Source organism: Botryllus schlosseri, chromosome 9, assembly GCF_051294905.1.
Source record: "Botryllus schlosseri isolate E-star chromosome 9, Bs_hap1, whole genome shotgun sequence".
In the NCBI taxonomy this organism is placed as follows: domain Eukaryota; kingdom Metazoa; phylum Chordata; class Ascidiacea; order Stolidobranchia; family Styelidae; genus Botryllus; species Botryllus schlosseri.
This window is the reverse complement of record NC_137244.1, coordinates 8,314,918-8,342,295: the sequence shown is the minus strand read 5'-3', so window position 1 is coordinate 8,342,295 and position 27,378 is coordinate 8,314,918. Positions and strand designations below refer to the sequence as shown.

The window sequence follows — 27,378 nt, the reverse complement described above, 5'->3', positions numbered from 1 at the left end:
CCACTTGAAAACACGTGTCGTCAATGGGAATCGTGATACCGGCGTTAGCATAGCATAATTTAACTACTTGCCCCTTCCATGTGACCCGTTACGTAATAGTATTCTATTTATTCATCATGGCATAAATATGTTGGTATAAATTTCACTTGAAATTTATTATTTAAAAGTCCCAACATAATATGATTTTCCTAATTAGAAATTAAATCGTATTATAAACCTTGCTCATCTAACCCGATTAGCAATGCGTTATCATGTCTCTGAGCAGATCTGTTTATTAACATAACGACTATACATATCCTCCCTATCACATGGGAACATAATAAACATAAAAATTAATAAAAATTATTAAATGTGTGCTGGAAGATATATTTGTCCATGCAATAGTAATAGGAAGTCAATATAATGGGCGCCGCATTGCATATGTCCACAAATCAACCTCCCAATCTATTTGCCCGTCTTTAAGTTGCAAGAACCAATGACATGCTACCTCGGTAGCGCTATGTATATGTAATCTTTAAAGCTTCTTATGGTATCAATACTCATGTAGGTGTATAGTTATCTACAGTTAGTGTTCTCCGATGGCAGTATGTAAAAACGCTAAGCACTGTTGAATCTTGAAATCTCATTATACCATCGCTTGGCTTACTACTGATTATCTGATCTACGTTATATGTGAAGCACAGATAGAATTGAATATAAATACTCATGTATGCAGTGAATATTTTATTTTATGAAAATATTTTCACAATTGCGCTATGTGGCTTAAGCGAAGCTTAGTTAATGTCACTCAGCAGAGTATCATTTGTTGAGGTCGAATCGGGGTCGAATTCGTGTTCTTTCAGAACCCGTCCTATCCAATCCCTATATTTATACACTCTCGTGAAGACGTCAGGTTGCTTTATCCTCGCACACCCGTTGCTCCAGGACGCTATGCCGTTCAAGTAGAAATATCCGTACTGGCCACGACAAAACAGGGGCCCACCGGAGTCGCCGAAGCATATTCCGGTTCGCTTCAATGGGTAACCTAAAAATAAATCATTAAAGCATTACGACACACGTTAGTTTGGTTTGTTTGTGGTATTCGTGGTGTTTTTCGACTGCAACTGTCACTTACACCAGGCCGATAGTCTTTCATATTTTGATTCCATAACTGCCAACACTTAGGTAGGAATTCTAGAGTCGACCTCGGTCGGACTCGAAACCGTAAGCCATTGGTGTTGCAGCTGTGGAATATACCACTACGGGTCTGTATCGAACAAATCGGAGCGGTAAGCTGTGTCTGGTTCAGGAAATCATGGCGTTACTAATTACTGACCGTGGGGATTCAGGAACAGAATAGAAGGAGCAGACATAGCGACACATGTAGGGGATAGTTTCAGGCGATAACAAACGAGGGTTATTCAGGCAAATTTATGTCAGGGCGTCGGTGATTTTATTTACATCTGCGTACTGAATGTCAAAGCAATCCAATAACCGTGTAGTTACTATAAGTAATCGACCAATATCAAATCATGTCTGCGAATAAATGTTTTGAAATTTCAAAAGTAAAACAGGGAACATTTGAAAATGCTGTTCGAGATATGACATTGTATTTGAACATTCTCCCATCGTCTAGTTATAACCCAGTTGTCTGCGACTGTATCGCCATAAGCGACATTACAACATGAAAATAACCAATGATATGGAACATAAATCATGGTATCATAGCCATCATATTTCCGTACCAACTTTTCCGTAATCAAATAAGCCGGAAACATAGCTAGGCGCCTCTGCCGATCCGAAATTAGTAATAATCCCAATATTCCCACCTGCGCAAACCCCGGTATCGGAGATTCTGTCTTCCATAAGCTCGTATGTGTTACAGAGCTCTGTTTCAAGAATTGGCACCTTTGTATAATGAAGTACTTTCGTTTCCGTACGGTCCTCGTGAACGTCACCCCATCCCGCGATGTAGCAAGTATCCCCCACATGTGCGTCCTAGGCGTAAACTTCATTGTTTTGTTTTGTCACGTGGTTAATTGTCATTTTTTACAACAGCTTTGATGAAACATTCGGCTCCTTGATGTTTAGTTGTTGTAAAGGATCAGCAGGTATCTTACTTGAGTCGGCAAGCATATTGGTTGGATTTTCGGAGTGAAAGTCATTGGTTGGTCCATTTTCACCATAATAATGTCATTGTATGGTATCGACGATATGGATATGGATCCTCCGCGAAAATTGATGTACATAGTTTGATGGTAGCTAAAAGGATGATCGGATTTCAATCGTATCGATTATTGAGAGCATTACATTGCATATGTTCCATACTCCCTGCGTATCGCCAGATGAGAAAATTTTCGGATTTGCTCCCCCGGATTCGCAACCTTTCGCTTCGAGCGTCCGGCAATAACCCTATACGTCTCCGCTCGGTCCTTCAGTACCGCGTAATACGTCCAGCCGATTTGTACTTGCTCAATCAAGCAATGCGACGCGGTAAGAACAAATCTGAAACACATGCGTACGTGTGATCAACCTTAGGCGCGTCCAATCATATTAATTACGAAAGCTTCAACAGAAGACACGACTAACACGTATCATTATTCGTCAAGACACAGAAGTGGGTGACACAGAAGTGGGTGCATCGCAAATTTTCAATGTGTCATGCTGGTATGTCAAACAGCATTTGAAACGGGCCGAAACTCGTCAAGTTCTATCAGATTGATGGATCAATTGCTAGTTGATGTCTGTTAGGATGCATGGTGTTTCCACTTCAATGGTAATATAACACAGCAGGCTTGCCAATAATTATATCTATTATTCCCGGGCTACCAGTTTCTTTGGTCTTCTGTATGGTACGACTTACGCGGATTAGACAGCTATGTGGATCCTCGATGAACCTAGCGTCCAGTACGTTGAAGTGTCATTGAAGAGGAAATTATTTCCCTGATTTGTAGTATTCGTAGTAATTCGAATTCATCGGTCATTTTTCAACATGCCAATATTTATGATCATAATTTTTGAGTTGCCGACTTAGTATTCCGAGTAATTCGACTTCAGCGCTCATATTTCAACAGGCTAATATATATGATCATAATTCTTGAGGTGCCGACTTCTAGCACGTTCGTGATAGAGTTCCGCTTTCACGGTTTGCGTGGCTATGCGGAACCCGCTACGTAAACCGCCAACAGCTGATCTCGAGTTGACTGTGGTCGGACCCAAGCCCGCAACCGATTGCTTTACAGCAGTGTAGAACATACCACAGCGTTACCTGCTACGTAGTCGCCGGAGCTAAATTATACTTAATTAAATCGGATACGACCATTATTTCTGATTGAAATAAAATCATAACCGAGGAAATAATGGTACACTGTGCGAAAAGACATTAAACAGTAAGCATGCAAGAGAGGATGTCTTATAGGAGTGGAATAGGGAGCGATGGAAAGTCGTCCGCGATAACAAGGACGAAGTCATAATGTGCTGTAGCATGCAAATATGGATGCCGCGGTTAACAAGACCTAAACGGCTATAAGGGTAGCGGTAATGACTTCAATCAATTTAATAATAAAAATCATAACCTCAACCGAAGGTTTAACAGCAGGAAGTTAAGATATCAACTGAATCGATCAACTTCGGCAACGTTACCACCGTGGACTTTTCCATTTATACATACCCTGTTACTGTACTTTATACGGTCCGGGTGATATAAGTTAAAGCTAGAATATGTTTTCTACTGATCCAGGGCCAGTACTGCATTGATATTGTCTGGAGAGTGAAACGATAGGGGATGAATAAGGAAGTAAATTTACTTTGTAGAAGTACTCGGGTGGGTTTTCCCTATTGCATTACTATTGACATGACGTATAAAACGTCACTTATTTTTGTAAGTGTGCAGAATCATACGTCATACCTTCGAATACTTCTGCTTTAGTACTGACGCTGACTACGACGACCATCTCTGCGTACGATTATATGGTAATTGCTGGCAGTAAGATTTGAAGTCAATTTCATGCGAGAAATTGACTTTGATTGCTCGCAAAACTACTCTCTTAGCAAAAAAATTAGTATTCACACCCGTGCACCACCAGTGGTACGCGAAACCTAACCTACCTCATACTTATAACACCACTTTATAAATAAAACACAATATTCCAATCCAAATGATACTTGCATGTAGGGATGCAGGAATGTATGCAGGGTACGTAAGCGTGTAGGATTTATAACCGCTATATAATTATGAGTTATGTTTTCTTTTTGTGTACCACTCTTTTCGGTCCTTTCGATGTAAATACACAGTCTTGTCGCTAAGAGTGTATGGAGATCTACAAGAAATCATTAGACCTCTATCGGTTTGAGAATATCTGCAAAAAACGTGCGACTTGAGACAAAAATGCTTTTCAGCACGGAGCTTTACTTACCGATCGCTGACCAGGTTCCCGGCGCAATAACTTAAATTACTGTGGATGTGAACCATCCACGGAAAGTTCTCTATGGTCGCTCTGGATCCTCCGACGATTTTATCTTGGACAAGATCCGAGAATCGAAACGGATGAGATTGTACACCGCACTGCTTCATTGGGCCTTGTCGTAGTTTCTCGAAGATAACTTGCAAAGCAAAACCTTTTCCTCCCTTCTTGATTCCCGACGATTTGAAACGAACGGTCCCACTACTTCCGCCCAGGGATATTATATCCTCAGGTACCTCGCTTCGACACAAAGTCGTGATGGACTTATTATGAAAAATTGTTATGTGGTCGTTACAATCCTCATCGCGACCTAAGTCGAGTGCCACCACTTTCACCTGAACATCATAGTACATAGATGGGGCTTCGATGAGCCATTCGCAATCCAATTCAGGAGGATAGGACGCGGGGTAGTTAGGGCTTTCGATGTAATCTCCGTTTATGCGAACCTCTCCGCCGCACTTTGTGCCAACTACAGCAACCTCCGCTAAAAATCCTTTTTTAGATACGGTCCGATCGGATTTGAAAACCAACTCGAAGAAGCCAGTCGTTGTCATGGTCACTTCATTGACCACCCCAGAGAAACTTCGTACTCTTATGGGTTCGTGAGCGGCATTAGGGTTATTACTGATTTCTGTATATTCACTTATAGTCAGGACATCTACTGGATCTTCCAAGTCCAGCTCTCTAACTGTAAGCTTCAACGTGTCTCCTGTAGGAATGAGTATTGCATATTGGGTTTCGAAAAACCAGAATAACCGAATAGAATCTAAGTAGGCTATATTTTGCGTTCAGTAGTTTGTGCTGGCTTGGCTCTAGCAATCTGGTGATCCAGGCCTTCATCGTTGACAATACAACTATGTTCACTAAAACGGCCTATAACAGTGGTTCTCAACTGGGGGTCCACGATGTATTTCTAGTGGGTCCACGAAACCTACAAATTTGCAAAATGGTTGATAACCTAATTTGTATTTCTGCAAATTAGGAAAATCACGAGGCAGTTTCGTTTCATAACTGCTAAAACTTAAGGACTCAAATACACAGAATGGCCGTCTCTAGGGTTGCATTTAAAACAAAGGGTTGTTCAAAACACTGTGTTTAAAACATGTTTCAAAGGTAAACAGTGGTGACGAGATAGCGCAGTGGTATAATCCGCGGCTGCAACACCAATGGGTTGCGGGTTCGAGTTCGAGTGCGACCGAGATCGACCTCCGAATTCCTATACCTAAGTGTTGGAGGTTTATCGAGGCTCCTCCTCGCCACCACATCCGCATAAGCGAAGTCTTACAATAAGCCTAGAATTGGGCCGTGCTATAAGTCGGCAGTTACGGAATAAAAATGAAAAATATCAGCCTGGTGTAAATGACCATAGTAGTCGACAAACACCATGAATACCACAAACAACAACAAAGGTAAACAGTGTTTTAAACAAAGAACTTTTTGATGAAAAAAAATTGTTTTTTTTTAGTTGTAAAATCATGCCATAATTGTGTAAATACATTTGTAAAAACATGTTGTAAGAGCCTACGGACAATTACCACCCAATATGGCCTATGTATGCAATATGGGATGGTTGGAACCCACCCTCAAAATAGTCGGTTCCACCGCTATAGTACGTAGATATTTTCGTCAAAGGAGCTGTATTTACCCTATACTTTCAATTGTCAACGTCAATACATTATGACGTCACAATTGAATATTCGTGCCGCCATGGTTAAAAAAAACATGATTTAAACCAGGGCCTTGTTTTAAACATGTTTGTTTTAAATTGATTTTTGTTTTAAATGCAACCCTAGCCTTCTAATTTCAATTTTCAAATTGCCAATAGTCTACTGATACGAACATATTGCTCTTTAAAGATGTTTGGTTAGGGTTTGTTGAAAATTAAAGAGGATGAAGTGTTAAGATCAAGCGGGGTGACTTTGCAATGTTAGCAATAATTCCTTTTATCACGTGAGGCCTATACATAACCACTTGACCTAAATAACCTAAGATGAGCTGTTAGACAAAAATAATCAGCTGGAACATTATAAGTCCATTAAACTTTTTTTTCAATTTTGGTGCCGTATATGTTGCGATCATTCCCCAATGTGTCGTCGGAAGCGTTACGCATCATTATTCATTCGATGTCAACTTTGTGGAAATGGATTTTCGGCACTCATTCATATCAATTCGAAGGCGCGGATTTCCAAGACACGATCACGTACTTCAAGAAATGCAGCTACAGAACTAGCTTTGAAATAATAAAATTCTACCCAACTTACACATAAGTAGTAGAATGTTATTTTCAATGAAATACATTTGCAGCTGTTTATCAATAGCCTACAGGTAATATTTGCACCAAATAGAGTACGGTTGCACTATAATTGAGCTAAATTAGAACAGAAACTTTAGGAGGTCCGTGACAGTTGAACAGGGGTTCGCGAATACAAAAAGGTTGACAACTACAGGTCTATAACAGTCAATATTTGCCTTCAGTGCCATTAGGTTTGCGTACAATCCACCGGCAATTCGAGAGTGCTTGATAGGACATCGGGTATCCCGGAGTCATAATCGTAGCGGGTGCAGTCAATGTAAGTTCATTTCCTCCGCATACCGAAGTTTTTATGTTATTTGTATTTTCCTGTAACACGAAAACAAAGGCTACCAAATGTATCTAACGTAACGAGACTCGACGCGCTTACCGGATTGGAGGAAATTTCACGAGGTTTGTGTGAATACAAAATAAAGCTGCCTTCGCCAGTAAAATTCACGTTAAAGTTATCGGACTGAACTCTGCTGTGGTGCGGTCGCTTTTTGTACATACCGACGTAGTATATGAAGGAATGATTCTGCTGCATGAAACCAATCATTAAAATGTCACTTATATTTCTAGTATGGTTCTGTTCTCTTTGATTTGCGTAACAAATAGCTATGTGACGGATTACCTGAATATGAATATTAGCCAATCTATGACGCAACAGTTGGCTTGCAAGCTAAAAGTTCAACAACCCCAGGTAAGCGCAACAGTGTCTGAACTGAATTAAAAGTTGGAAGTATCACTTGGCTTTTGGCCAAGCCGCACAAACGGGAGCAGGTTGTGTCTATTCTTTCGATGTCAACTTTTTCAAGTTGACACTCCAACACTTAGGTATAGGAATTCCGGAGAGTCGACCTCGGTCGGACGAGTACCCGCAACCAATTGCTGTTGCAGCTGTGGATTACACCACTACGCTAACTCGTCACGTTGGTTTGAGGTGTGTTATTTGACTACTTTTGGGGTGATATTAGAGGTGGATGATCGCTTTACCGTTTTGCCAAATTCACAGCAACCTCTGCATCATTACGATTGGAGCTTACTCATCCTTTTACAAAAACATGCATTCGAAAACAAATGTGAAATATTTCTACAGATACAATCTTCTATACCAGGGGTTCTCAGCCCTTTCTTCGCCGTGGCCCATTTTCCGGTTTGAAAATGTGCTGTGGCCCACCTCTAATTTTAAAGTCATAATCCTGTTCAATGCGTGGTAATCACGGCGCTGATATGCCTATGTCTCTAAAATATTCGCATTTTTCTCCTTATTGACCAATGAAATTCAAATATGAACATGTCGGGGCATGTATTCGCGCGAAGCGCGACAAAAATTTTTAAGTTGAATGAATATCTTCCAACAAACGACCAACGAAATAATCTTGGGCCCCTTCTAGCTCCCCCGATTAAGGGTTTGGGTGCGGCAGTTACGGCTCTGGTAGATGATATGCTAAAACTTCCGAGTATTTTATGATCGTCCGCTGCTCCATTCGCTTCGCGAAACACGATGATCGGATTCCCGCATACACTGTGTGATTAGGATTTTAGTTCCACTATTGAGGGGAATAGTATAATCATTCTGGGCCACCTTCAAACGATTCATTGGTGAATGGGGTGCTACAGAGGAGTGGAGAAAGATTTTCATATTATGCATGCTGTACAATGTACATTTTATGTCACGTACTGAACCAACTGAAGTTTCGATGTCGGTATATCCAATGCAGTGATACTATCAATTCATGTGACTCTTCCATTATGTATATTGACTTCCAGGCATGACATTTTAAACTAACTCCAAATATTGATGCGCTCCGCTGAATCCTCAATCCATTACTATTCGTTGCGGTGGTGCAGTATACCTCCACCAGAAGTTGCTAATAATTTGCAATTATGGCCATTTTTAACTTACAATAATACGACTTACCGTCGAAGTACAGTAAATCTATACATCAATCACACTTCATTCCGAGTTTATTGCACGTACACCTCATTCAACGGCATACGACATTATGACCATGCCGGAATAATTGGTTACTTCAGCATTACCTTCCAGGTATTATATACGCGAAATTATTTTAGTTGCTGTTAGCCAGAGGTAGTCATAGCCAGTGGAAAAAGCCGTCGTTTCTGCCTCTCATTTTCGACTTGAGATGCGGACTCCATACCTACCACTACGTCTTATCAGAGTCGAATGAAAAGCTTTATGTAGCCAATGTAAAATCAACTAATATGAATTTATTTTTTAGTTAATAACACATCAAATATTCCTAAACTTAGATTATTTCTAAAAAATTTCCAAATAGCTCTGTGGCCCACCTCAAATGCTCTTGTGGCCCACCAGTGGGCCATGGCCCACCCTTTGAGAACCCCTGTTCTATACTTTAATGATCCGGTCATATTATCGTAACAAATTGACTGAGCATTAGGGCTGTTCAAAAATAAATTATTTATCTGCATTCCAGTCGTTCAGTTATCAAATTGTCAGGTTACCTTAAAAAACGCTGCACATCAAATTTGGTTCAATTCTTACAAGTACAGGGCTCCGCAGATCCAATTAAAATTGTTAATTTAAACAGGAAATTAAAAAAAAAATTCAAATTTTTCCGTCCACCCCATGAAATTGTTGAGCTGTCTTCAGAGACGATGCAAAACATATTTGACTCAATTCCAACTAGTAGAAGCGGAGGTATTGGAGTTTTTCGTTGATAATCCTCGGATTATCCACCAATCCAGGATAATCCGAGAACTATCAACGAAAAACTCCAATAACGTCGCTTCTACTAGTTGGAATTGAGTCAAATTTGTTTTGCATCGTCTCTGAAGACAGTTCAACAATTTCATGGGGTGGACAGAAAACTTTGAATTTTTTTCTAATTTCCTGTTTAATTTAAAAAAATTAATTGGATCTGTGGAGCCCTATACTTGTTAGAATTGAACCAAATTTGGTGTGCAGCGTTTTTTAGGGTAACCTGACAATTTAATGACTGAACGGCTGGAATCCAGAACAAAAAGTTATTTTTGAACAGCCCTACTGAGCATAGTACCGAAAACAGAGGACTCGTAAATGGGTACTGGGTAGCCTTAAGTATGCACAAAATTTCGTGAAATATTATGTAGCCTACGTAAAAGGATCGCTATTTTGCGTCTGCGACCCAATATATATAGGCTACACTTCGCGACCCATCAACACAACAACTGATCTATTCGAATCACATGAGCTTGTGGTACTATAAATGGCATTGTACCACGAGACATATTATATGGCGAATGAGGACACCAGGCAGATTGCATGTACAAGAGACGTCCATCAGAAATCTATTTCCCGTCATCAGAACGTGAACGGCCGCAGTCAGGGTTGTTCAAAATTTAGAAAATCTTTAAAATGCTCCGTATTAGTGTCTCATTCTATAGATTATCGATAAAAAAACAATGAGCCGGAAAGAAGCTCACAGAAAAGCCTTTAAGATTTCGAGCAAAGCATTCGAAAGTAGCTGCCCAAGAATGGGCGTGCCACCGACCACAGAACGGCGAGAATACTAGTAATCACATAACCACGGCTCCTGGTTGGCTAATTGGCTACGCTCCAATGATCACGACAGCAGCAGCTTGCTGATTAGTCGTTTCAAGAGTCTGCTACCGGCAGGGATTCTAAAAGCGCATTGTTGGTAGGTTGGCAGATGATGACAACACTTACAAGTGCTGTTAATATCTGATAAGTGCCAAGCATAACCGGATGATTCAGCTGATCTCTAGAACATTCAAAACGTCACCAATATATTACAGCTTGAGCCCAATAAGATCACACAAAGTATAGTGTCATTGTTAAGCTATATATTTGTATTCAATGATGATGGATCCCTTCTGAAACGTGAAATTCGTTCGCCACTTGCATAACCGCCTTTGCTTTCCCTCGATGAAAACAAGGCATGTAGTCTACTGCCGTTTCTTTCACAATAAAGCGGTGATGCTGTAGAAGTTTGGGTGAAGCAGCTGTTGTTTGTTCATCCTGTATTTCGTACCTCAACATGTCCTGAATTAATTTTAAATCATCATCTGCCAACCTACCGACAATGCGCTTTCAGAATCCCTGCCGGTAGCAGACTCTTAAAACACCTAGTCAGCAAGCTGCTGCTGTCGTGATCATTAAAGCATAGCCGATTAGCCAATTAGCCAATCAAGAGCCGTGGTTATATATATATACTAGTCTTCTTGCCGTTCTATGGTCGGTTCCACGCCCATTCTTGGAAGCTACTTTCAAATGCATTGCTAGAATTCTTAACGGCTTTCCTGTGAGCTTCTTTCAGGCTCACAGCTGTTGTTTTTATCAATAATCTATAGAATAAGACACTATCACGGAGCATTTTAAAGATTTTCCGAACTTTGGACAACCCTAGTCCGCAGTTTCAAATATCTAAACAAGCATTCTTCGAGAATCAGCAAGCGCTCACCATTTCAGAGCTCGTCCCGTACATGTGATATAGATATTTTGCACCCTTGTTCTCGCAAGGTTTAGATGTCATTGTATATGCAAATCGTACATTTCCGATTGCCGGTACCACTTCCTTTTGGCAGAAATAGATTGGCTTTGTGTACCTAAATTACAAATTTCCAGTGTAATGTTTTTTTCCATATTGACACAGAATATTTGATGCTTACACCGGTGCGCGATGTGAATTCAGTTTGATGACGAGATAATCTTGAGGCTTCCTTTTCTGCTGAATCCAATTCAATTTCATGTCGTCAAAAGACGAAATGTCATCGATACCTTTTCGAATGTATCTGTAAACAATATGTATAAGTTGATTTATCTATCTCCCTAAGAGGTGCACAAAAATGAATAACATTTTGCGGCTTCAACTTTTATGATCGATGTAGACGTGGCCAATCCTGTACTGAGATTAGAGTAGCTCAGACATGTCTGGATTTCTCGCTACGCATTCTGCCTAGCTTCATATATTAATCAAATTTTGGCTTTCGTTATTGACCGAACGGTGAGCGTATGGCAGCAACAGAGAAAATATTTTCATTGAATTCGGTTAAGATGAAACCTCGATTGAAAGTTTTGTCGTAGCACACAGACTGCCAGAATTTTCAACAAACTGTAATTTGGTGTATCGATACTTATTTTCAATTACAACCTTTTTTCGTATTTCAACAATAGATATGAACACATTCATTTGGCGCGCAATGGGAAATGAATTCGAGCACCTCAAAAGCCCGCATTCCGGGAGATTTCTATCTGTGTTGAAGCTATAATCATATTACTCGCAGTGATAAAGACATCTAAATACTCACTTTGAAAATACGACTCCAGATTTAATTATGGAGTAAACTTGGATATCGATCACTCTTCCATTCCTTTCCATCGTGATTCCCTTATCGCAGCAGTATATAAAGTTCCTTTTTGGGCATGGTTGTGGAATTCGGTTCTTGTAATCCGTACAGTTGTGACCGGAATCTCCCCAAAGAGGAGGACCGAAATGGGCATTGTGTCGGCTGCAAGTACGCACATTTCCGTTTCCGATCTGTAGCATCCAAGGCAAAAAATTCAATAAGCGTTTATTACGAGGGTTGTATGTCGTGACATAACCTGAACCCAATCATTGTATTCATCAAGTATCGGTGTCCACTGATCATTCTGATGGATGCCGTAAAATGGCCGATTGCCAGTGTGATCGCATATATCTCGTGATCGACATAAGGTTTTTCCGATCGATCCACAAGTGGAATTGGCCGAAGTCCAAGACACGTTGCCGTTGAATGGTTGCATCCTTACTAGCCCACTGCGAGGGTGCACGACTTGAAATGAAAGCGAAAACTCGGTCGGGCCTCTCCTGTCCTTTATCCTGAATTCGATAGCAAACGTTACTAAACATTCACATAATAATTACCCTATTGTATCACCGTTTTCTGATAAAAGCGATATCAACTTCGTTGTCAATGGTGAAGAACGACGGCGGTAATTTGCTGCCACAAAATCTCCCGTATCCAGTTATCTCAATGTGTTCGTTGGGACAGGTTTGGTAAAAATCACGGGCAGACTCTCCGTTAACGATATGTTGACTATTTTGCGGCTAAAAAGAAATAAATTTATAGCCTGCTTAAACAATCGGAAGTCGAATGGAAATGCATTGTTAGATCTTGCTTATCTATATCAGGGGTCAACAACACGCGGGCGTCATGCGGCGCTCGAGGTCCTATTTTGCGGCTTGCGACCTGATTTGAGATTTCGGAGGAACGCTTGGTAGAGCATTTTGAAATGCTGAAATTGATTTCAGTTTGAGAATATTGTTTTTGTTGTTGTTCAATATAAGCTATTCTCATGTGCCCAACATCATTCTTCATCACTAGCTCATACGGCTTCGGCGCTGGTAATTGCATTCCAAGGAGGAGGAATTTGCTGATATGAATGTACATCTTTTCTTGGCGTGCAATGGCCCAGACACTGCCAAAGACCAAGACGCTTGGAAAACGACTCGATGCTTCCCACGGGAGGAGATAGTTTCCAGCAATCACAGTGTCTCGCTAACCCCAATGACAATTCTTTAGTCGCTGAAAACGTGTTATCATGATATTTCTTGTTGTATTTTTATTTCTTTGATAAAATATTATATATTTTGTGGTAACCTGCCGCCCATGGTAGAGGACACAGCGTTGTACTGACGCAAAGTTTTGAAAACGTGGTTAATAAACTATGCGATTTATTTTATCCTGAAATTGAATTCATTCGGCCCGAGGTCTTTCCGAAATTTGAAAAGTGGCCCGCGACCCGTTTTGAGTTGACGACCCTTGATCTATATCAACGCGTTACTCACCCCTGCATCGTTCCCACTATCTTTTGACGGCGCCATGCTCATTTTTGTAAATTTAATTTTCACGATGCTATTTGGCTGCGCTCGTACCTTCCATCGACATTCGACCACCGAAGACGATTTGGTTCCTTTCGAGGAAATTATCCCGTTTTCGGAAGTAAGTAGCACGGATTCGTTTCGACATATTGCTCTATCCTCTTCCTCTTCAAACTTCGGTCCGTAAAACACAAAGCTCGCATGATTCAAACGAGGACTTCGTTCACTTGTTATTGTACTTCGGAGACTATTTCGAAATCCAAATGTCTTCGCCTCATATCGCTGAGATTCCGGAACAGGACTCAAAGAGCCGTACAAGAAGAATTTCATACTCCATCCAATCGGACACCATTTGTCGGATACGTAGTAAGGGCCGTTCGCATTGCTTTGCTGACAGAAAAATATCGGGTCTTCAAATTTGCCATCACTTTTACGTGACATCAGCGAAAATGTATCCAAATCTGTCGATGCTTTTTTTGTGTTAAACGATGCGTTTTGGGCATGTTTTGGCGGTTCCAGAGAAAATGTGTAATGAACAATATTTTTCTTTGTGAATCTACCAATATACACATTGATTGGATGTGATGCGATATCTAGCACGACAGTAGACGTCTTGCAACAATAGAACCCGCTGCTTGCTTGACAAAACTCCGTGAATTTGCCCGATGGTCTTTCCGCGCCTGAGCACCATTTTCCTTTCCATACGGGCGGCCCTTCTACTTCAGTGATACGTTGACATCGCTTGGACGCTTGTGGTCCGATGTACAGCCATTCGTTGTATGTATCGGCCACTGCTACGTATTTATCACTTGAAAACCGTTGAATGAACCGCCTTGGTACGTCAACGGCCATTCTTCTCGCGAATATGCACAGGTTCTTTTTCATGCAAAGCTGCATGCCAGCTTCTTGGCAACGGTCTGACGCCATTTGCCAACTTGTATTATTGACGGAGGAGACATCTGTATGGTAGAGAAAAAGTCATTAACAATTAATGGAATCCAGCACTACCTGTTGTCAGAACATTTCCGAATATAGAGTACACAACATACATCATAGTCTCTACGCAAGATTTCTTCAAATACTTGAGTGATTGGGAATACTTGACACAACGCCATGCGTTGTCAATTATTATCTATTTGGAATCGATAGTACCATACCATGCCAACCATACGTTGAAACGACATTACCGAAACACACGTCAAGAACGCATGGATCTATTTTATCCCGATTGCGAACGGGGCATTGCGCAATGTATGGGCATTTTCACCAAATAGGTTTTTCCGCGACGCCATTTTGTAACAACTGCGGAAGGTACGAAGAGGTCCACCATTCCTTGATGGATTGTTCGTCACTGGAAGAGTTCCGGATAGTGAAGAACATTTACCTTGAATAACTTACTTACACAGCTATGTTACTGAATATAATCGTTTTTTGTAGTTGCATTAAGACACCGCATGTATAATTCAGGACAATTAGCCTAATATTTTATTTACTTTATAGTAATTTACAAAATAAATTACTTAGCTTGTGTTGATTGATAAAATTATGTAGCTTATGCTTCGAATGACCTTCATCGTTATAAACACAACACCATGATTTTATAAGTTCAAATAATAATATAATATTGTTACATTACAATTACATTGTGACGTCTTTTTGAACTTTTTTCGGAATACAAAGTATTGAATTTCGTAGTTTATGAAATGCGGTTGCAATTGGATCATATTGCGTTGCGTAGCCATTTATACAAGTGCTGGCAACGTATCTCATATATTTTGTGGATCAAATCACTGCTCATTAACTGACCTCGAGCAAATTGTATCGTAGGCGCCAAAATTTGCACGTCATCGTTACATTTCATTACGAATAGTTGAGCTATATATCTACATCTATACCTTCAAGATTTTTTTATTTGATCAGATCTGCTATTACACGGTCACAATGTATAGGACCCCACAATCCTTGATACAGCCTATTAGGGATTTGATAAAAGGATTGAACAGCATATAATCCAACTTTTGCTGAAAACAGAGCTCTGCGGTTAGAAATGGCGAAAACGGGCGGGGAATCATGATCGTTTTTTATGACTTTTCGTATACGGCATCCCGGAGAGGGGTTCAAAGAATGTGTGTTCGGCAAAATGGAGAAACACGGGAGAAAAAAATATTTTCATGTCTCTTCTCCACATCGTGCAAGCCGGGAACTTGTAAAATCATTTCGGCACAATATGGCAGTTTCCACTTACAAATTGCGACAGAAACGATGCTGCCGACCGATTCTACATGCTATGTCCAAGTGTCCGGTAGGTGAACGATATGACGATATGGCGCTACGTGACATCACAGTTTATTTAAAACATTCCATTTGTCGTAAATTCTTACCAAAGTAGGTTATCCTTCCATTTAGAGCAAGTTGAGTTTGTCCTGCGAAATACAAAAATATATGAGTGAAACGAGTAGACCTTGTGTATGTTTAATAGCAACATTCGCCCGAGCAGAAAGCCGGACAGATCACTGCAATTCTTTGAAACTCTATCAGACGTATATGTAAGTCTTAAGGACATTCAAATCCCACCCTTCCTCGTTATTTCAAATTTACGACAACGTCAAAAGGAATGTTGTATTCAACACCAAGCAACCGACTTCGTGCAACGCGCAAAGATGTTCTTCCCGCTTCTCAACGAAGCAATATAGTTTACGAATTCAAGTGCCACTGTGATTGTCGGTACGTAGGAATAATAACAACTCAGTGCTTCCAGGAACGCATCAAACAACATGTTCCGCCAGTTATTAGATCGCGTACAATATCTTCTCGGGAACATGCTGCTGAAACTGAAACTGATCTGCGGGTGTTGGAACGCAATCAGGCCGTGGCCAAGAATTCTGTCATCGGCTAGCATTTAGCTGAGCATGCTACTTGCGTCCAAACTATAGTGACGAGAGATTCTCGATTTTGGGCAGAGGCCGCACACTTCACCGTTTGTACGCACTTGAATCGATATATATTAAGAACCATCAACCGCGCTTACGCCAGCAGAGGGAGCGTTTGCTTAAGCTAAAAATTGACCACTGGCTGCGCTCGCGTTTTGCCTGTACCCAATGTTGTTTCGTTTTTATGACGTCACAATTGGATGTATGCGATGTAGTTGAACGCAAGTTTTTGAAATTCTCTATTTGCTGACGATTGCCCCTGAAGAGTGTCAGCTCGAAAAGCTTCAGATTTTAATATATTTATGATATGAATATATTATTATATTGCATAATAAAGTTCTGTACCCCGAAAAAGTCTCTTATTTCAAAGCAGTTTCCGAACGAGGTCGCTAAAATATTCGAACCAACGTCGTATAAACGTATATTTAGAATTCATCCCCAATTGTGTTTTGCATGTCAAGCGTCCGTCTTTTCGGTCGGTAGGTCATGGGGTTGGAAACGCAGCCGAAACAAACACGTGGCTGTGGAACACGGCCTCTCTGCCATGTGTATGATACTACAGAGTTGAATGGAAAAGAAACAGGTATTTCTAGCTCGATAGACCAACATCTTGCAACTCTTTGGCAAGGCACCGGGATTGTGCAAAAGAAAATGAACGGCCTACCACTCTCCCACTATCATATAGCCTATGGCAGACTGACATAGTTACAGCCACACACAACCACGACCCTGACTGATTTGGCGTCATAAACATGACGACGTCATGATAGCGTCACGGATCGCTAGTGCAAAATGACGGGCATATTGATTCTCGAATCCGAGTCGACTATTTTTTACTGATTGAGTCGACTATGTGAGAGGCAATTTTTGGCGCAAAGAAATATCGTATCTCTATACTTCAGAGGTCTCAAACACGTGGCCCGCGAAAGCATTTTGTGCGGCCTGCAACGGTATTTGGGAATTTCAAGTATTCAACAATATATTCAAGTGCCATATATCTTTGTTAGATATAAAAACTTGAAGTTCACGCTAAAACTACTACTCGATTTCGGATTGAAAGGGTGATTAAATGAAAATGACTCGAGTTAAGTCGGGTCAAACGTTAAAATCAGAGAAGGACTTGCGACTCGGAACGGTGACTTGGTAATCCTACGGACCCAACAATCTAAGAAACTGTCATGGGGAATAGTAATATATCAAAACGTCGTGGCTTACGTTGCGTAGAGTATATAGCTACCTAATCAGGTCAGTATGGCAACCATTGGTATTCTTTGACCCCCGTGACTTATAGTTGGTTGCATGCTGGGTGTTGTTTGTTCTCTTTATCCATGTTATTATCGGTGGCGAGTAGGTAATAGTATATTCTACAGCTGTTACACCAATGAATTCTTCGCCGATTGGACATTTCTATTCCAGGGTTTCTTAACCAGGGTCCGTATACCCCATCGGGGTACGAAGCACCACACCAGGGTGTACGAGATGCATTGTTGAATTAGTCCTATATGCTGTTGAATATTTTCCTGGCCAATTTATTCAACTGGAAAATAGTCTTCGTGCTACGCGCGATTTTATGTGAATGAGCTTACTGATTTTAATATAGGTAGGCGTACAATCAGAAATTGTGTATGAAATGAACAGGGGCTACGAGAAATCATATTTGAAGCACAAGGGGTACGATCGCTAAAAAGGATAAGAATAGCAATGCTATTACTATGGCTCAATAATGATTGTATTTCAGTTGTTATTGATATGTTCCAATCATAATAATAGAAGGCAAAATCTAACGCTGATTTAATTTGACATTGGCAATGGCAGTAACAATAGCCTAAACCAGGATTAGGCTACACCGCTCAAATGCTCTGATATCAGATCAACCTTCAGTAGATTTTAAAATATTCTACATAAAATTGTGGCACGTCAAAGCTCCACTAGTTGCAATATTATAACCCAACAGTTTCACAATGTCATGATGCATCCTCTCGTCTGATGTCTATAACTCATTAGTTAAAAAGAATTGTGCCCGGCACAAAAACAATTTTTTCAAATATTTGAAAATGTGATTTTTTTTCAAGCGTGAATGGTACAATATTAAATTACATTTACACGATGTTTGTGGAATGCCTTCTGCAAGGTCCCGAAAAATAAGGCCTACTTGGAAAGTATACATTGAATATATCTGTTATTGATGCTGCGGCCCGCGGCATCATCAAAAAATAGGAAATTGGCCCGCGAGCACATTTGAGTTTGAGACCTCTGCTCTACTTCCTTCATACAAGAGCATCCAAAGCATGTAGCACTGGGTCATGCATGCTTGTAAAAACTTTATTTTCTTTAAGTAGTGATCAACTGCTGCATTTTTGCAATGTCTTATGCTTTATTTACGGTATATGCATACGATATTACTTCTGATCAAGTGTAACACGCGGAATGTCGTGTTTGGTGGAATCGTGGAAGGAAAGGTATATATAATAGCTTTTCAAATTTTCCTGTGATGTACGCACATGATAGGAAATACTCAAAAACTCATAATGTACTGGGAATTAAATTACTCTGGTACAATATTTTGCACGGCACTAGACTGACTAGTGATAACACTTTGATTTCATCTAATATACGTATGCCTATGAACACTGTAAAAGTTTACATCACATACCATGAGCAGCTCCGCATGCAACGAGTAATATGTTAACGTAAAGCATCCTTCGTAAGGTAGAAAACCAATCGCACGACATTGGGCTGCTCTCATTTACAAATGCTTGTCAAATGAATGAATTAAACTGCGACACTTTTTATTAACAAATCTTCGAAAAATATGGGATTTCCCCGAGCTGACCAAGTCTGATAGAAATCAACATCTGGTAATTTGCAGCATTGTGTGACATCATGAAGAAATTTGAAATCTGCAACCAGGAAAGACTGTGGTTAATGATTGATGAGTCACAGGATTACTTACGAAATGCACGTTATTAGGCGAAATAGTAATTTCTTACATCAATTTCGGTTCGAGTTTAGGCGACATACTCAGTATCTGTAAACAGACTGTAGACGCCTTCTCCAATAGGTACGTAATAACAGATTAGGTAATGCAATTGTGAATGTTATAAATGCTTGAATTATGTAACTACGACAAGTCGCCCCATCACCGAACTGTTGATGGATGTAGCATGAAATTGGTAATATAATTAAAGGTTTCGTTTGTAGATTCCTGGGGTATGTACGGTATTACGCAGGCAAAGATAGTCCGTACAAAATTGACGTCCAACGCGGTGACTGCTATGCCGCAGGCGACAATTATTTACAATTCGAACTACTGTAAATTGAAAACCTTTTAACGTCTATTGGCTTCATTAAATCTGTCATTCATTCACAGTCATATCATGTGATTTGAATCAGAGATAGCCAAGCCTACTTTAAGGTAAATATGAATGATTGACCTGTGTCCTGTGGTCGGACATGAATGTTATCTTCTAGTTCGTAATATAAGGCACAGGCAAAGACGATTGATGGCAATAATAATATTTTTAATTTGAGATAGGATATAGGCGACCGAATCGGACGAGAATTGATCAAAATGTGACAATAGGACTTGGACTACTATAGATTTAGGAATGATCAACACCAGGGATGGTGTGATCCTCTGAAAGGTTCAGGTTCGTGTGAACGCGAACCTTTTTACAAGGTTCTGTGTGAACGCGAACGTGAACCTTATGACGTCACTTGACGTCATATTGCTAATCCCAAACCTACATTTCAGTGACGTGATAGCCTCTATTAATGAACACGATACCTAGCGAAGACTCGGGCCACATAATTCCATAATGCTGAAGTACATACTGACGTTTCAAACTCCAGTAAATGTATCAATTGGGGCAATCAAATGGTACAATAATTAATTCCATGAAATCTTCCGTCGCTTTGCCAACAATTTCGACGAGAACTTGCAAGGGAATATAAGCTTACGCCTTAACGGTCTAGGCCAGACTGGACGATGTTATCGGCCTCTGCATGTTGCTACGTTGATATTGATCAGAGTGTAAAACGGGTTTCTATATACTTGCTATCGATATTACCCCATAAACAAGTTATACGGCAGTTGCCAATACCTCAAACGCACGGATTTGATTTTTATGATACAATAAACGTATGAAATCAAGATTGACCCCATTCTCCTGCTAGATTTTTACATCAGGCAACGACATCAATTCCATTGGTTAATTGAATAAGCATCATTCGCTGACTACCATCCTGTAGTGTATTTCGTTCTTGATGTTGTAGAGCTTCTTCGAGGTACAGAACTTCAATATACAATTAAATAGTATATTCATATTGAAATGAACCCGAATATTTTCGGCTGACACTCGTCAGGGGTAATCGTCAGCAACTAGTAGAGAATTAGAAAGAACATTGTATATCAACAATCGTATCACAAAATATGACGTCACCAGCATGAAATTTCGAATAAGAGAGCGTTCAATGTACTATTTTTAGGTGATACACGAACTCCTTTTGTTGACAGAGTTTTGGTTGGTGTATTTTGATAAAAGTTGATTCCAAGGCACACAAATGGAATTGTGAACGGCCTCGACCTACGATTCGAAATCGGTCGTCTCGATAATTATTCGCACAAATCGGATTATCCAACAGATGTTTGCCGATGGCAGAATTAATTGCCTTTGATCGATCAGCATCAATCTTAAGTGGATGAGTTAAGGGTGAGCTTTTCACATCGCGTGACGCACGTGTTCTGATAAATCTGTTTTATCATTAAATCAGATTTATCAGAACACGTGCGTCACGCGATGTGAAAAGCTCACCCTTAACTCATCCACTTAAGATTGATGCTGATCGATCAAAGGCAATTAATTCTGCCATCGGCAAACATCTGTTGGATAATCCGATTTGTGCGAATAATTATCGAGACGACCGATTTCGAATCGTAGGTCGAGGCCGTTCACAATTCCATTTGTGTGCCTTGGAATCAACTTTTATCAAAATACACCAACCAAAACTCTGTCAACAAAAGGAGTTCGTGTATCACCTAAAAATAGTACATTGAACGCTCTCTTATTCGAAATTTCATGCTGGTGACGTCATATTTTGTGATACGATTGTTGATATACAATGTTCTTTCTAATTCTCTACTAGTTGCTGACGATTACCCCTGACGAGTGTCAGCCGAAAATATTCGGGTTCATTTCAATATGAATATACTATTTAATTGTATCTTGATGTTGTGTGATTGCGGATCAATCTCACAGCAGAGAGTCACTAAATATTCGAGAAAACTTTTTTAAAAAGCAAGTAATTTTTTTTAGATTGTTAAGGTGCATGCTCGTTTATAGTGCTGCTTTTATGCTGCCAGCGCCATGCGCACAGTGGCCCGCAGTTGAAATGGAATAAATTACAACCAAAGATGTTATAATTAAGTGAAAATTGTACTATATGAAAAAGGTTCACAGTGCAGAACCTACCAAGGTTCGTTTGTGTACACGAACCTCTAAATTTGTGAGGTTCACACACAGAACGCGAACGTGAACCTCACGTTCACACCATCCCTAATCAAGACATCACAAATACGAAAAATTGAATAACTCCAGTTCTTGGGATAGTTCTTCGTATCATCTAAATTTAGATGTGTTGGTTTCCTGTGGCATGCTTATAGGCCTTGACGTAATGATTCACGCTGAAAATATTCCGAACAGGAAGCCAGAATATTTTAGTATCGAGATTCTCTAGGGATCATCAAGTATCTTATATGCATCGTAATCAAAATTATATCGACACGCAAGTGCTGCTTTCTGGTATCGATGAATTATTACGAAAATAATCAAGCTGCGAATTAACCTCAAATGAAACATGTCAGAATCTCGTTTGGCAACGGGATTGTTGAATGTACAGAACTGAAATAAATATTTCCAGAGTAGGTTCACAATAACAATTACTAACTCTTGCTGCGCGGCTCTTATCAAGACTTACCGACACGAGAATGGAAGCAAATATAAATTACAATAAATATATTATATAGAAAGAAACAATTGGCAGCAGAGTATGAATTCTAGGATAGTTCAGCGACGAAGTGCGAAATGATTTCCTAAATAGAAAGCACCGTTTTTATTTGGCGAAGACAATCAAATTCCATGGATCTCATTAGTAAGTGCGATACAGTGTCTGGTAGGCAGTATGAGGAAAAGAATGAGGAGTCGATACATACAATATGGAATGAGTGGGTCTTTACAATGCAGTGACCTGCCCTACGACGGAATAATATACGGTCAATATGACGATTGTTTGTTTCGGGAGGGCAGTGAAATATAGTATTCCCGCTCCTAGTAAATCATATCATAGACGACAATATCGCAAATCCTGAGCAGAGCAATGCCCGAAATTGCTGTTAACAGCTTTTGGGCATAGTAAATCCATTCATAAGAAGTGAATTAAGCATCTTTTATGCAAAGTAGAAGAGGTGCCAATGTTATACTTGTGCGCTTTAGAATCCGAGGAGAACTAGCCATTGAAATTAACAACGTAGCAATAATATTCAGAAGAAAACGCGATCACGCCCGGCCTGTCCTTAGAAGTCATGACGTGATGTCTGTTGAATCCTTCAAAAAATAATTGGGTGGTACCTTTGATGAAAGACTCAGGAGAGACCTAAGATTTCTGCCGTGCTGGACTCCAGGCAACCTTTCACCTCAACCTCAACCTCTGCCTCAACTTTCGACCTCAAAATGCTCTATACAGAATATATTTACTTATTATTATATATTACCTCTCCTGTAACATCTCCTCCTGTAAAGTCGCGATGCCATCAAACCATTGTTGTGGTATGCGTCACTTAACTTGTTTCAAAGTATAATTATAGTAATAACATGTTTACTTGAGTGGCAAGCTGCGACTTATCCACTCATCTCGGTCGCAGCTCTTCCAGCCCGTGTATTTTTTGTTTTTCATACGTAATTTGATAAAAATATTGTGGCCCGCGATCGCGATTTAGGTGGCTTGCAGTTCTTGTAAGGCTCCCTATTCTAGAGTTCATCGCAGTGGTTTAGCTTGTGGCGCAATAGCAAAATCATAAAAAGCTCGCAGCACTCTCGCAAGACAAGTAGAGTTGATTTTAAAATGTTGATTTAAAAATGTTATTGCGATGGATGCGATTGTTCACATATGAATATATATATGACTGGAACAGGAGGGAGATTATTGTTGACAGACATCTCCGTACTTCTTCATCAATTGGAATCAGTAGGCCTATCTTTCGTTTGGGAGTTAGTTGTGTCGGTGGGGGTATCACAAAGTAGTATTTGAACCCAACATGCGGGTGTTACACAGTAATACGGTACACCATTTTTTTTTAATTTGTTCGACAATCAACTAATGTGCGTTTTATGCTATCTGTGCAAATTACTGCAGGATACTGCAGCTTCTAATAATTTAGTACGCTATAGTATCGTATTTTAATGCGTTGTTAGCCTTTACGCACGATAATGAAGCGAACAATTGATTTTCTGCTCAACTCGGACAAAGCCGTTCCTCCGCTCATTTCGGCCAAACGTGATCAGAACCGTGCTGGTCGACTGTCGCTATTCAGATAGACACGAAGAAGCCCGTGACAATATAATTCTGATTTCTTTTGCACCGATCATAGAAAGGGATTGGGAAGCTGGCAGTCAAAGATAATGTCATTTATTTATTGATGAACCGTGTTGCAAAACGGGTCGTCTTAAAATCAATGAGCTGATCGTCTTCTGCAGAGAAATTGCCGAACCCATCGCTCTGAAATGGGTTGCCCGTCGATAGTTGTTAACAGTCTGTTCCGGTGTTGCTATGGATATGTACTACCTTTATCAAAATACTTCTCCATAATTAGCTTCATGTTTAGGATTATATCCACTGTTATATGAATAAATATGTTCCCATTTAAATATAGGTGAACGCTGTCTGCGGAACGGAAATTGAGGCGGTCAGGCCTTACTCGCCTTGTGACTGGAAGGACCAACATTTGTTTATGAGGGCTGACAGGTTTCTGGTATTGCCCTGGTTATAAGACCTCCAATCACACGATTACAATTAGCAGTAAGCACTAAGAACTAAAGTGACCCGCACAATCATTTTAAACTCCAGGTGGCTCATTGGCCAAAATGCTGGACCTCTTGCACTACAGCAAATGGGTACATGGCGGGCAGAACCAGCAAAACGGGGGATCGGAAGGGGAGGACAGACCTGCTTCATGCGCGAGCCGCATATCAAAAATCATAGCTTCAAAAGAGCTATCGTGGCAAAGTTTTGATGTTCGGTTTCGTAATGACGTTTCAAGTAACTATTCTATGTCATACTTTCTTTTCTTGCAATTATCGCTCGACGACATTTTGTTAGCCAAACTGGGCAGTTATTGTTAACCTAGTCCGGAAATGACTGTGACCTGCGCTGGCGTTTATAATTATCAAGTTCATTGTTGAACTCATTGATTTATCATTGATTGAAGACCAGGCACCATTGTTGCGGGTGAAATCCGATCCGAGAGTTCAGTTGCAACGGTCTAACCGTATAGTGCCACGTCCGCTAAACTTCACAAGGCTTGCGATAGCCACAAAAAAAACAATCACGAAGAAATACATACATTGGTGATTCGCGATAGAATGCATCAGTTTATAATCAGGTTGAACCTCTCCAGCAAAATGGCGAAGCGCATATGTATTCAATAAACAGCCGCAAACAAAGGCTGAAAGAGCCGCATGCGGCTCGCGAGTCGCAGTTTGTCCACTCCTGCCATATACCGTGCCCTGGATATATTGAAGGGGAATTTTGTAGTAAATGAAATAGGTTTACAGTGTTGAACCTACCAAGGTATTACAGCTCCTTCGGGATCAAACTCGAATTAGGTAGATAGGCTTACCGGTAGTTGACTAGTAGTAGTACCACAGCCAAACCACACGTTGTATATCCTTTAAATATATTCGCGGACCGAGCCAAGGCACATAAACTTCTTGCAGTGGAGCGGAATGCGGAGGTGATACGGTGAACTAAAAGTTACACAAACAAACGAAAAGAATGAAATACTAGCCTAGTAGGCTATGTCCTATCTAACAATGCAAATCTTACCAATTTATTCCGGCAACAATCCTAAACTAAGGTCATTGATATTAGTTACTAAACCCGCATGTAGAAAATTAAATAATACTTTATATGCCAATTAACCAACAAAAACAGACCAAGAGCATGGCTTGGTGAATGCACGCATGACTTGATACTTCTAAATAACGATGGTATATGCTATCGCTACACAAGGTTCGTTTGCGGACGCGAACCTCCGAATTTCTTAGGTTCGCATGCCGAACGCGGTCGCACCATCCCAAAACAATACATATTTTCAAGTTTCGTCGTAAAATATTTCGTGCTATTTAGAGCTTGGATCGATGTTCCGACGAGACAATCGAAAGTGACGTAGACGTGTCACTCTTCCACTCAGCACTTTCGAACCATCGTCTACAAAGAAGGTTCTTGACTGCGTGACAGAATTTCCGGTCTCTTGCACTGTAAATTATCCCATTCGACAGACTGCAAATACAGAATTCATATCCCATCATGTTTGCAAACATGCGGCATCTCTATCGAAATCAGATACTGGATAGGTGGTAGGATTAAGTAATGTAAAATTTACAGATCCCAGTACATTCTCCCACTTTGCCTCTCATAATAATCATGAATCAGCGATTCGTAATTTGATAATATACTGACCGCTATACTAGAGATTGTGCGAACCCCTATAAGGCTATGATTCACGTGAACACGAACTAATATAAAAGATTCGCTGTGAACACCAACGTGAATACGAATATGTCCTCATGTGAGCTCACATTACAAACTCAAATCACTTGTTGCTCACCTATCGGCATCGCTGTATGTCTAAGACATCGCTTTAGTCACTATCGATGTGGGCCCACATTGGGTTTCATTCGAAAGACGTTACACGTGACGAAGTGGCTGGAGCGAAATGTCAGGATATTATGACAACTTGTTGGTTAAATTGTAATAGATTCGGAGTTAACTGTCAGCGCACAAAGAACCTTTATTCACACTCCGTGCAAGATAGCGCATGGCGATTCATCCGACTTATCTTGATCGGAAGATTGTGGATTCAATCCCCGATCAAGGACTCGGAATCTGGTACCCGAGCCTATCCCGCTAAGCACCCAGCATCCACGGATACCATGAATGTGACAAATACGGCGATGCAGACTAGATGGCCATGCTCAAAGGTCGTATCGTATCTCCATCGTCAAAGCATCTCGATGGTGCGTGCGAAAATCAGTGTTGGGATCAAGTCACTACCTTCGAGTCACGAGTCATCTCGAGTCATTGCTGATTTTGACTCGAGTCAAGTCAAGTCATTAGATTTTCGAAGGTGACTCGAGTCAAGTCAAGTCACTCGATTTTTGGAGGTGACTCGAGTCAAGTCGAGTCAAGTCAAGTCAAGTCACGAGTCAAGTCACAATTCAAGTCAAATTGATTTTTTTGAAGGGCGAGTGATGATTCAAACTCATAACATTTTGCCAGCTGTGTGAAAGACAGATTTATCTTGAATAAAATAACGAGTATAAAGTTAAATATACATGGAAAAAGGAGTTGTATCGCACAGGTAGAACTGCTAATAAAATACGTGAGTAACTGTACAGTTATATGCTACAGTCTGTTACTATAATCTGCCAAAATAGAGTATAGAATACGAAGCCTCGAGAAGTTTAAACAAATTGATATGGTACAATACAATACCCATCATCTACACATCCGTGAGAATATAAACGGATAAACTATATTCATTCGATTCAAATCATACAAGTGGGTTGATAAAGGTGAGCTCTGCGCAATAT

General features: G+C 40.3%; 2 protein-coding genes and 1 long non-coding RNA gene across 3 annotated transcripts in view; 2 read left to right on the top strand and 1 right to left on the bottom strand.

Annotated features, from left to right (window-relative positions):
* Window positions 1-27,378, top strand: part of LOC145447147 (uncharacterized) — a 286,300-nt gene that overhangs the window by 28,107 nt on the left and 230,815 nt on the right. The gene's annotated exons all lie outside the window — the stretch shown is intronic.
* Window positions 1-27,378, top strand: part of LOC145447125 (uncharacterized) — a 469,805-nt gene that overhangs the window by 224,369 nt on the left and 218,058 nt on the right. The window lies entirely within an intron of this gene.
* On the bottom strand, window positions 712-20,084 carry LOC145446608 (uncharacterized). Its single transcript, XM_080324953.1, has 15 exons — window positions 19,164-20,084; window positions 15,962-16,003; window positions 13,548-14,539; window positions 12,637-12,806; window positions 12,323-12,578; window positions 12,028-12,257; window positions 11,389-11,511; window positions 11,181-11,325; window positions 7,124-7,273; window positions 6,912-7,062; window positions 4,395-5,232; window positions 2,308-2,484; window positions 2,100-2,241; window positions 1,809-1,977; window positions 712-1,024 (listed from the first exon to the last, which is right to left on the bottom strand). The coding sequence occupies exons 1-15, from the start codon at window positions 19,240-19,242 to the stop codon at window positions 774-776; spliced, it is 3,915 nt and encodes a 1,304-aa protein (XP_080181079.1). The 5' UTR covers window positions 19,243-20,084; the 3' UTR covers window positions 712-773.